Here is a 12419-nt window from a genome sequence, read left to right as displayed (position 1 = left end):
CAATCAAGGTATGCATGTAAAAAATAAAAATAAAATTAAGTCTTTAAACTTAATCCCACAATAAATTACGCAAAGCTAGAAAACTTGTGCTCTCCTATCTCAGCAGTATATTCTCTCTTCTTGAGCTTTGTTCTGCTTATTGTTTGAATGCTTTGCTACAAAGGGAAAAAAAAAAGCCACATGGACATTGGTTTCACTTCTTCCACAGAAGACTATGCTACACTAAAGAAAGAGTTTAGGAAGAAATAAAACTTTTATCAAAAGGCAAAGAAAGTTCATAGCACGTAGCCATCTCTGATCAGTTTATCATTTTTATGCCACCAAGCTGGAAGACTGCACAACTATTTTAGAGTTACAGCAGATAATCTGAGATCCACATTCTACTATTCACAATACTGTAAAGAAGACTTTTAAGCCTAAACTTCTGCTTTTAAAATACAGCTTCATCCAGCACCTTAAGTAAAGTGAAAAACAGTACTTAAATCTATTTTGTAATGAAGTAGCACTAATAAATCCAACCTTCCCTCCCTCCCCCGCCCAAATCTTTTCACCTTTTTCTTCCGTTACATGATGTATGGACTGTTTAACATCTGCACACTTCAGCAGCAATGGGCAATGAGGGTACTCTGAGTCTAGCACAACTTGATCCAGTGGCTGGAACTTTCCTTGCTGCTGAAAATACATCAAAGGAACAATAAAAGCATTATTACAATGTTAAGACATATACATATACGCATGTATAGAAATATATATGCATGCAATTGCCATAGTTTTAAAATAAAGTATTTAAAGAAGATCATATTTTGAACGGTACCACATGACACATTTAGAAACTGATTACAAAGCAAACTATAAATATTTACTTCAAAACAGTAAATATATGCAAAATGCTGAACTCTTCAATTACTGCACTAAAGAGCCCAAATTTAAAACAACATGGGGAGAAGCTAATGTGAAGTACAGCGAGATTTTTTGGAAGATGACATAAGACACAGTAGTCAGTGTGTGCCAACAGTGTTAGAGACCAAAACCTGTTGGATTAAACCCAGTGTCATAACTTCCATTCAAATCTTGCTTTTCCTTCCATAAAAGATAAATCTCAAAGGAGCAGGGCAGCTTCTGGAACACAGTATTAACCTTTCACCTCTGCAAAGTCAATTCCAGTTTGGCCACAGTATGCATATAAAGCGATTTTGGCACAACTTAAATAGCCCCACACATGACAGAACCATCAAACAAATCTTGTCGTTGCCAAACAATGCATAATCATTCAGCACAGTTTGGCACAACTGGCAGCCTTCTCTTTGGAAAGCTCCTTTAGCGCATCAGTACAAAGACTCAGTGAGTTCTCCATCCTTGGAGAGCGCAAGGTCTCAGGAGCCAAGGCTGAAGTCATTACAGCGGTCAGTATGAAAAAAGCACTTGGGTAAACTGTTTTCATTATTAATTAATCCTCTTACTAAACAGTCAGAGGCTTAATAAAAATAACCATGCACTGTTAAATAAGATTTAAAAAAAAAACACAAAACAATGAATTTCAATTTGTTTCTCTTGAAAATGAAAAGGTACAATTACAATGGCAAAAAGGTTATGAGGGGCAGAAATAAAGCTTCAATGAACTGTTTCCCATGGATAAGTTACCTGCACAAACCACTTTGTGTCCAGAAGCAAGACAGCCATGTTCACCTTGTGCAGCAACACAGAGCCTAAGCTAAGACTGGATAGGAGATGGCTCTGCTCAGGGACACTTAAGCAACCCTGCATCACACTGTCAAAACTGGAGGATGGTGCAAAGAATGATTCTACAATACTCAGGAGGTATCTTAATTACCTCCTCCTTACTTACTCATTAGTTCAAGCCAGAAGTGACTGTGCTGTATTCAAGTTGGCCTTGCTTGAGACATCTGCCACAAAATCCTCGAGACTTGACTTTACTGAAGAATACAGTAATTTAGGCAGGGCGCTGCAGGAATGCATTCGTCCTTAATTAGGAACCCATAACAGCTCTACGAACTTACCAGGCACCATGCCTGGTTTAGAAAACCCTTCCAGAACAACGTACCTAAGAAGCAAATGGCAGTACTGGATGCTTCCAATGCAGAGAAAACAGCAGCAACAGTCATACTTTATTCAGGCTACCTCAGCACTCTGTCACATTGACACGGGAGATTTACTGTTTCCCTAATTTAAGTTTGGTTTGTAAAGCTTTCAAAGGAGTGCTGAATTCAAACAGAGTGCAATACTGAGAGAAACAGCTCAACTATTCCTGTGCAATGACTTCTTCTGATGGGACACCCTAGAGCAGGAACAGACCACAGAACATCTGAACACATTGGCATACCCTGCACCATAAATTATTTAGAAGTAATTGCATAACAATAGGTTACTATTACAAATGTCTAGTAGGACTTTATTTCTTCAACATACAAGAACAGTTTTCCTGCATTCTCCACCTGCAACCTAAAGCAGAAAATAGCAAGCCACTTGATAGGAAATGCTCTTAGAAGAAAACCTCTTAGGATGCATAAAGTGAAATTATTGACCCCATGAAATAAAAAACGAGGATTAACATTTTTATTTTATGCTCTCTTTTCACAGGCACATTACAAACTATAAATCAATAATATTGCCTAGGAGTTTTGATACACGTTGGATATTTAAGTAAGGTTTTGCAACACCCTGGATAAATTGATTAACCCATTTATTATTCATCTTTTGGATATTTGGTCATCCCTTTGCTATTGCATGATACACCAGCTCTACAAATACTGTTTGTAAAAAGGCAATGTTTCTTTTCAAGTTCAAACTGCCACAGAAATGTTTCTTTTTCATCTCCCATAGCATCCAAAATCATCTTTCTTTCTTCTCCTGTTTCTCAGAGTGATTCATCTACTCCTTAGGACGGGCTCTAGTTTGTTTATTCTGATGACATCTATCATTCTAAATTCAATGGTTCAAGGATCGGTTCTCACAAAAGGACAAAAGATTCTCTGCTTCTCTTACAAAGAGGGGATTAGGTTTTGTTCAGATTGCAAGCTGACTCCTGGAATATACTTCACTGGCCAAAAAAAAATTGGTGAAAACAGAAGTATGTCTAGGGTGGACATCTCTGTTTTAAAAGCAAATTAAATTTCCCATAATATGGAAGTCCCTGTTGGTAAAATTAACATAACTTCTGCAGAAAACGAAGACAGAGCTAATGCTTTCTCCTGAGAATTCCAGTGAAAAATTAAGCGGGCGTACCTCCTTGTCTGCCTTTATGAGGTAATAAAGTATCAGGAATAAGGGGTCCATCGGCGTCACGAACAGCAGGCGCCCATCTAAGTGACAGATATACAAAAGTAAGTTTAGTACCAAGAGGTATGAGTATATGCTTGGCCATTTTTTAGGATGTTTGTCAGGACCGTGGGCAAGAAGAGTATATTTTTTTATGTTAAGTAATCCAGTATTTCAGCAAAATGGGCAAGAAAAATAGTATTTGTGATTTTATGTTAAAAATATAGAGAGCTCAATTCTCAACTCTGCCAAACAAAAGCACAAGCTCTGTTGCAGGTCTTCTGGCTTCAAGCACTCTCAATTTTCCCTTTTTCTGGACTGTAATAAAAACAGCAAAATTAAAGCTGCCCTCTATTGGCAGATTTGGGTGTAACAGAATCTTGTTCTGGGATACCAGATAGACCCAGAATACTCCACTCCCACCACCGTGCAAGAAAACACCATGCTGGCAGCAGAGGATGGCCATGCAAGAAATAATTTCAAGAGATAGTTAAGTTAGAGCTGTGTTTCATTTGTAAGGGGAGAATCTGCACATAGTCTCCTAATAGAACAAAATACACTGCAACAGATCAGAAATGTTTCTGTGTGTTTTATTCAAAATTACAAAGGAAGAACTTGGTCTCTCCTTGAAGCAGACACCTCTGCCCATATGAAGCCCACTGCAGGACAACAGCTCAGTCAGTCTTTCTGTATAATCGTAGATAATTGGAAATAAAGAATTCACTAATTAGAGATAATAATTGATGTCAACTTGACATTAATTAGCAAACCAAAGGCAAATAAATGTAATTCTTTTTTAATTCACGTGATTAAGATATTTTTTTTAAAAGGAAATCTTATTGCAATGGCCCTAAGGCTAACAAAAGATAGGGTGGGAAGGTGGTTTGGTCAAAGCTCATACCCAATCTAGCATCTGCACTGTTAACGTGATGCATTATAGTGTGAAGTCCCTACAATACATCTGTATAACCAAATCAGCCTGGGGATCCAGTTCACATTTATCTCAAAGCTAATTTCAACTCTTCTTTCCAGAGAGAGTACCAACGACATGGCTATTATGGGACTATTTGTACAGCTTCTGACAAGCCTCAAGAATCCTAAATGAACCCCTGGCTGGAGCAGAATGGGCTCTTACACTGTACTCTGTCATCCTCCTTTTGCAATTCTGTAATCAGAAGATAAACCTAGAGGTGACAGCCTCAAAACGTGGTTCTAGTATTGTGTGAGCTGTGTAAGACAAACAAACATAAGGCAACTCGCATTTATATCAAAATGATACAGATCAACCCATGCAAGCAGAACCAAGACAAGTCTAGGGCATTCAGGGTCAAAACATTTCTCCAGCTATGTGAGTTTGTAAGCTGGTACTGTCACATGCTAAGACCCTGGAAGAAAACTACCGAGATCACAAGGGAATACATTTCCCTGACAAGAACCAGGCAAAGACAGCTCTTAATCTCAACTCCACAGCCGTTAGCTGTGGAAAGTATCTGGACTACTTACTCATAAAGCTGAAAGTTTTGATAATAAAATTGGAGGAAAAAAACACTAGCCACTTTCTTAAAGTTTCAATTTAAATGCTCTCAACTGTACCTCCAGGAAGAGTATTTTTATTTGTTCTAAGGAGTTTTGACTCACTGTAGGTGTGTCAAGACCTCTGTCCTTCTCTGCAGATAATAATGAGATGATTTGCTTTAACTGCAAACACACAACTTTTTTGTGTTGTTTTTCATCTGACCATCTCAGAGATGCAGCAGCCCAAACATGCGGGAAAAAAAAATCCCCCCTTTATATTTTAAATGAAACTGAAGCAATTGCTTCTGAAGGCAAGTGTTTCCAAAGGGCCAAAGCAGAGGTTAGAAAAAGAAAGGGGAGAATACAACATGGATGTAATTGGGAACAGGGAGCAGACCCAGTCTTTTGGCTCCCCCCTAGATGGAGCAAGGAAAAGCTCACAGACATACTGTTTGCATTGCTATACGCACCTGCAAAATATGTTTAAAAAATAACACGCATATGGGATATTACCATTAAAGAAGGCATATGTCTGCCTTGTCTGAGGTTGTTTATTTATTTATTATTATAAATGCTCTTTTTTTTTCTTGTTGAAAATGGACAAAAAGGGTATGCCTTCATCTCCTGAACTGATACTTATTGTATGGTCTGTGGACGTCCTGGGAGAGAAACACTACCCCAATGACACCCTTATTGACACAGGATCGTTAAAGCTGTCACAAGTGGTTATATAAGTTTCTTTCTCATTTTTAGAAATATCATGGACTATGATATTATAGATGATCTCACTTCAGACAAAACACTGAAACGGCACCTTCGGACAGCAGCCGTATCCCTGAGATCACAACACTCACACAGAGGACTACAGAGGTAATTAAAAGAAAACAAGACCATGCATTCCAACACTTGGAGCTCTAACACGCTGCTCTGCTTAGCTAGCTCAGGCCTTCCAGCCCTTTTTCCCTGCTGTAGGATAAGACATATTTTACTTACACTAAGGACTTTCTGGTCTGATTGACAAGGCAAGCTAAGTATTTTATGGCACTTCAGTTTAAATACAATTGAATGACTCCCCCGCCCAGCTATACCCTTCCTCAAAGACAAACGAACATCTGTCTAATTGAGGCTGCCAAAGGCAGCCTTTTAAAGAGAGACCACAAAGCCCCTAGCCCTGGTTAAATCCAGATGGCAAACGAGTGTGTCAGGAGGTGGGGATGTGATGCAGCATGCCTCAAACAACTAGGAGAAACACCTGTAAATTTACTAGAAGAGAGAGGGAAGGTGTCTGTTTATGAACATTAGTTACAGTTGGGGGAAGGATATGTTATATTACTCACCTTGTTGAACAGTCTCACCTATAAACCAGGAACGATATTCTTCATGAAAAGCTTTAACTTCAAACAGCTGCTGTGCACCACTATTGAATAAGTAAAGGGTTGCTTCCCCTGTCAAAGAGAAATCTGGTTTGTGTTTGTAAGCTTTCACAAAAATCAAAAGAATACCCAATACATCTGAAGAATGTGCCTTATATACATACACACACAAACATACACACATTCTACATAAACTCACTACAAAGAAAGCTCAGACAAAGAAAACTATTATATACAGATGTTCATTTACCAGCTCTATAAACCAAACTGAATTTGAATCAATAAATAAGATGTGTGAATAGTTCATCTTACAACACAAAGCCTTTGATCCAATCCCAAATCAAAATCACACAAGAAATTAGCTTTTGTCTGTACTGAAGGAGGAAGGTGGAAAACCAGAAAATTTCCTTTCCCTCTCTCATGCTTGTTCCCAAGACATTAGATGCAGGGTTAGGGGAACAAAACTCTCAAACCTTCAAGTGACAATTTGAAATCTTTTGTGTGTGTGTGTGCATCAAAATGGACAACAGATAACTCAGTATGGTTAGACAAACAAGGTTAACAAGGAAGTTAAAAGGAGCTGCCTCAACGTGCCCACCATAATCTTGACAGTTTGAAAAGAGAAAGAAAAGCTTTATTTTGAGCCACCTCATAGCACAGCTCTGCTGTTTCTAGGTTCTAATGAGAAGGTGACAAATGTGCTACAAACAGAATTGGCATTTTCTGTGTCTCAAACAAGAAGTCAACAGAACTACAGAAGGGGCCACTGACATCCAGTTAGTTGAGTCTGTTGGCTGGACTAGTCCTGTCTTGGTTATCTGTGCATCTTCGAGAGACAACATCAACTACAACATGGCGGTCCTGCTCAAAACACAGAAATTGCAAAGCTGCACTGACTTGCAGATCGCATGCTGGCTCAAAAAAGTGTCAATGCAAGCCCTTGCAAGCTGATGTCAGCAGTACTGTTTCCGGCCTGATGAGATAACTAGGTGCAGAGGAAGGTCAGCTAAAATGGGCAGATGCATCTTTTCCCAAAAATGACTGATGATGCTTTTTTTTCCCCCCTTTATCCAAGAGGCTGACCAAATGTTTAACCTCACCTAAGGATACAGTTTCAATTCTCTGATAATCATTCTTTTGGAGAGGGGAGGAGAGGAGTGAACAGCAAATATAAGGGGGAGCAGAGGTTTCAATCATTACCATGTGCTTCTTAACAAGGGTCTACACCATAGTTTGATCAGTGCCAGACATCAGACTATTCATGGAAACGTTCATTGAACAGCTTAAAGACTCCTACCAGCGAGCATGCTTGCCAAATGCGGTGGAGAGCTAGGAAATGTCGGGAAAGAGCCCATTCCTACTGCATAACTTCAGCTCCTTATTTTATTTCTTTACATTAAAAGGACAGTCACCACGGGTTCCCAACTATGTCATTAGAGAGAATCTCCAGGAGATGGAGAGAGAAGCTAAGTAGCTCTCCTTCTAACTTTGCCACTTCAATTAGTTGATTAAGTCTTGTGGCACGGGTACTCCCCTTCTTTTAATTTAAAACTTTGAAAAATGCTTCTTGTAGGACTTCTGAATTACAGGCTGAAACACTAGTTTATAGTCTTTGTATGGGATAGAAATTTTGTCCTTTTTAACCTGACTACAAAAAGGACCATGCGTACTTTTATTTAATAAAGTGGTTAGCATGACTATCCACAGCGTGCTGAGTCCTTCAGTGGGTATTTATACAATATCTGGCATCAACAATTCATTCATTAGACCCAGACATAAGGAAAAGACATTATTAGGGTGTTCTCAGTCCTTCCATTTTCAAACCTTATACTTATAATAGGCTACATAACTGAAAGTTTATGCATGTCTATAAATAAGCTTCTGTAAATTCTAAAGGAACACACCCAGGCTTTTGGTCAAATCATTGTACTTTAGGTTTTCCCCAGAAACCTTTCCCAAGATCTCTGATTCTACAAGCTAAATAGTTCTCTTCTTCCACAGAGAAAAGCAAATTAATATCTATTCTTTTTAAAACATAATAAATTACAAAGCCAATATAATACAGCAGGTGGAAAATTTCTCTGGCTGTATATTCTCACTGTAAACCTGAGCAATCAAAAAAAAAGTACCCTGATGAGAATAAATGATTTCACATTCCGTATCTATTGTTTTTAAATTACTTTTTCAAGTAGAAATTAGAGTACTGTGGTATTAAAATGTACCTGAAGACTTTAGTTACAAATATATATAAAAGTGAATGGTGAATTTCAAAAACAAAAGTATATAATTTAGAAAACAAGCTGGTGAAAAGAGAAAAAACAAGCACCAGACATGTTTTTTAAACAAAACATGCTAACCATAACCAAGGCTTGCTGCAGATTTCTGCTGCAGTATCTTATACCGCAATTATTACGTTACTCATATAGAAATAACAAATCCTTGACAAAAATGGCAATCTGACTAGAAGAAAGTAACTGTGTGTGGGATGGTGGTGTCATTATATCACCTGCATCTGCTGGTCTTTCCAACGGATTTTGAATTCAAAGTGCCTCATCATCTATTAATGGGAAAAGAGACACCACCACTTGGACCAAGGAAACAAGAAAATTAGATTTAAAAATGTAAAGACTCAAAAAGCTTGGTAAGTATAATTGAATCACTTCTTCTGACCCTGCCTATTTATTTTACAGCATAAGATGAACAGTATGAAGCCTAAATTTGGATTAAAAAAAAGCCCAAGCTCAACACCCAACACTGCAAGTTCCCCAAAACTAATGCACTTAAAAACACAACTTAAATTACACCTCTTTTTTGTGCTGCCAATATTCCTGACGAATAAACATTTCAACCAATTAAAATTATAAAAGAAATCCTAAATGTTTGCAAAGCATTAACTATCTGGCATCACCAGCAGTATCTTTGGCACATAAGACTTACATTATCATCACTATTTCAGCTTGCAAAACACGAATCATTTGGTAGTGGAGGGAATCAACCAGAACATTAACAGGCTCATGTCACTATTCCAAAACTTGCCTGTGCTTGGACTGCGTAGTCTTGTAAACATAGGTTCGCTGTCAGGTGTCTTAGGGGGGTCAGTAGCAGCCTCTGTGGGGAGAAAGGAAAAAGTTATAAACTTGTAAATTGAGAAGCATTTCACGTTCTGCCACGCTTCTCCAAGACGTTCAGAATTAATTGGATTGACACTTTTTGAAAGCTCACATATTTTCTGCCTAAAAAGCTATATGCCTCAGCCCAAATTCACCCTACCTGATCAAGGCACCTAAATTATGATTCCAGACTTCCTGGCACTCTCTATTTGCCATGGGAAAGATATGCACCTGGGGATGACTTAGGTTTTGAAAACCACTTTCCCCCAGAGAGCCTCAGGCAACAGAGCTCCCAAGTTTGACATCTCAGTTAAGTGAGATGAACTGACGTGTTACCCCAATTAGTCTCAATGACAAAGAGAATGCTTTGGTAAATTAGACCAAGCACGGTGTGGACATTAAAAAGTTAAAAGTGCACAAGGTAAAATATTTGTAGGAACAAACAGTGGTCTTCTTTCGGGAACTAAGATTATGCAGCAATATGGGGCAGGAATTGTCTGAGTGGTTGTTACTTATGTGAAAAATATGCACCCTTGTTTAACTGTTATATATAATCTTGAAAAACAAAGAGTGCGTTTCGTTCTCCCCACAGGAAAAAGAAGCTGAGAGAATACAGCGCCTCTGGCTTAGGCTCCTGACAGTTGTTCTCTTTTCTGTGTTTTTAAGCAAAAAAGTCAGACAAAAAGCAGAGCCACAAAAGTACAATTTTTCTGTGAAATTTAAAAAAAAAATAGAAAGGAAACAGCTCCCACAATGATGCTGATTCTAGTCTGAAAAAAATGTCTATAAGGATCCCCAGTTAAGTGTATTCTATCCAAGTTCTCTTCATTGGGAAAGTCTAAGTTATATGTATGAAACCAACTTCCCACATCTGAGTGAAGAGCAACACGACAGCATCATCCTTCTTAGCCCGCAGACTGCCAGTTCTGTCCCAATTCCTCTCACAAAGGCATTCATCAGAGGAAGAAAAATTGCTAAAGCATTTCACATACACAACCAGCATCCAGCCCCCAGAGAACGGACTGACAGGGACCAGGATGATGCTTGGGTTATGGTGCTGCTGCAGGAAGCGGAGAGTTTTGGTAGTATCCAGGAGGCTTGCTGAGACAGAGACAGCACAGTCCTTCTCCATAAAAAACACGGAGGTAGGAACCTCAAACACATTCAGAAATCGGTGTCCACTCTGGCTGAAAGCCTGTCCCCAGCACCTCAGGAAAGGACAGGTAGACTTCTCACAGGCTGTTCACAGGGACCTCAGTTGCAAAAAAGGCCCAGGTAACCCTCATCTTTCTCATCTACACCTCCAAAGAGAAACTGTCCACAGGAAGACATAAGCAGGGCTTAAAAAGCAAGTAAGTGTATTTTGTGGTGAAGTATTGGAAGACAACGGTTCCTAGAGCTGTTTGAAGAATTTGCCGCTATTTTCCTCCCCTGAATTTTCAGTTGAGTCTTCAGGTGGCTTGAAAAAGTGCTTGAAAAAGTTTCAATATACGTTAGGGATTTTTAATGGAAAAAAAAGTCTGTATTTGCTAACCAGACTTACTGCATATGCTGATACATAAACACACACGGTTGTCAAGCTACATTTGTCCTGGCAAAGGAGAACTTCAAATTTCTAAAGCCGTGTATATTTCAATTCTTGACTGCAGTTTAACATTGGTGTATTTTTTGTTACTTTTTAAAACACTACAGTGATTAATGACAGTGAAAGAAACACACTGCATGTGTTTACTTTGATGTGTTTCACATGAACATGTTAAAATATACACACTAAATGTGAGTTTCAAAATTTGAAACAAAAAGCAAAGCAAAACAAAACAAAACAAAAAAAGCGAAGGAGCTTTTAGCGCTCACTTGCTCTGCTTTCTTCATGCATAGATTTATGAACACTGGGAAGGCGTCCAGCTGAGCCTGAAGTTGCATCGTGTATAACGCGAACAATTAAGTAGACAACCCTTCCTAATGGAGCTGGTTTTAATGAAGTTTGCAGCTTTATCCGGTAGATCTGTTCCTTTCCCAATCTTCTAGTGCCACGCTGGATTCATCCATCTCCACGAAGCCTGGGAGATGCCTGCAGCGACCCCGCTGCCTCCCAACCCTGGATAACCACCTTCTATCACTGAGGGCCACCCCACGCCATCACCCTCTGCCCTGACGGATTCCCCTTTATCTACCCTGGGTCCCCACAGGAAGGGAAGCACAGCTCTACCCCTTTTAGCTCTGCATTCCTCCCCAGGAACTGCATGGCAGGCAGCTGCCCATGCCAGTTAGCCCCTAAAGAAGAGGCCAAGTTCCAGTCCCAGCATCTCGTGCCCACGGGATCAGAGCAAACACCCCGTTCTCCCCACAGCTGCTGCAGAAGGCAGCTTACCATAAGGGACGCACGTGTGCAAACACAAAAAGAAGGGAAGGTGTGGGCAAAGGCAAAAGTGGTTTGATTTTTTTTGTTTTGTTTTAAACCTTGGGATTTCTTCAAAATGCATTCAATACCCCACTCCATTTCCACGGGCAGATGAAGTATATTTTGTTACAGATTGGCTCTATTAGATGTCAAGTTGGCAGATAAAAAGAGGCAATTGGGAGAATGCCTGCTTGGAAAACTGGATGCAATAGTAACGTGGCCTTACGGACGAAGAAGGCCCTATTTATCTGAATTTAAACACTTCGTGGCTAGTAAAACGCTGAGCAAGGGATTCTTGAAGTTAGGTGTCCAAACGCTTTCTTGTGTGTGTTCTGGCCTTCAGCCAGGAAAGGTAACTGGATTTCTTTAATGTCATTACATTTATCAGTCCTCGTATTTGGGCAAGGATCTCTTCTGGCTAAGTAAATAAAGACTTCTTTAAAAGCAGTTCTGTAGTGATTTTCTAGCAAAACTAAGAGTTAAACTAGGGGTTTTGGAGTTTTGAATTCTAAGATTCACAACCAGATAAGCAATAATCTTACAGAAAATAAGCAGACAAAAAGGACATTACAGGAAAAGCTTTTTTGTTAAATCCTAATGGAAAACATCAGGTGATTGCCACTACACTTACTCCAACAGCTTCTGTAGCTCAGCTCTGAGAAACCTGTTACTCTACTGGAATAACAAGTGAGAGAGATGAGACCTTTCTGACTGTTATGTTCTCTACCAACTGCAGCTGTACGC

General features: G+C 39.3%; 1 protein-coding gene across 7 annotated transcripts in view; it reads right to left on the bottom strand.

Moving 5' to 3' along the window:
- Window positions 1-12419, bottom strand: part of RNASEH2B (ribonuclease H2 subunit B) — a 43799-nt gene that overhangs the window by 22113 nt on the left and 9267 nt on the right. For 3 of the 7 annotated variants that reach the window (XM_040542721.1, XM_040542682.1, XM_040542741.1), the window contains exons 2-5: window positions 9201-9272; window positions 6129-6236; window positions 3244-3320; window positions 552-672 (exon numbers count right to left, since the gene is read on the bottom strand). In XM_040542721.1, the coding sequence (XP_040398655.1) occupies window positions 552-672; window positions 3244-3320; window positions 6129-6236; window positions 9201-9272 (378 nt within the window). The remainder of the gene's footprint in view (window positions 1-551; window positions 673-3243; window positions 3321-6128; window positions 6237-9200; window positions 9273-12419) is intronic. The other 4 variants (XM_040542730.1, XM_040542692.1, XM_040542702.1 and 1 more) reach the window with 3 other exon arrangements.

Source organism: Cygnus olor, chromosome 1, assembly GCF_009769625.2.
Source record: "Cygnus olor isolate bCygOlo1 chromosome 1, bCygOlo1.pri.v2, whole genome shotgun sequence".
NCBI lineage: Eukaryota > Metazoa > Chordata > Aves > Anseriformes > Anatidae > Cygnus > Cygnus olor.
This window is presented reverse-complemented; position numbering and strand designations above follow the sequence as displayed.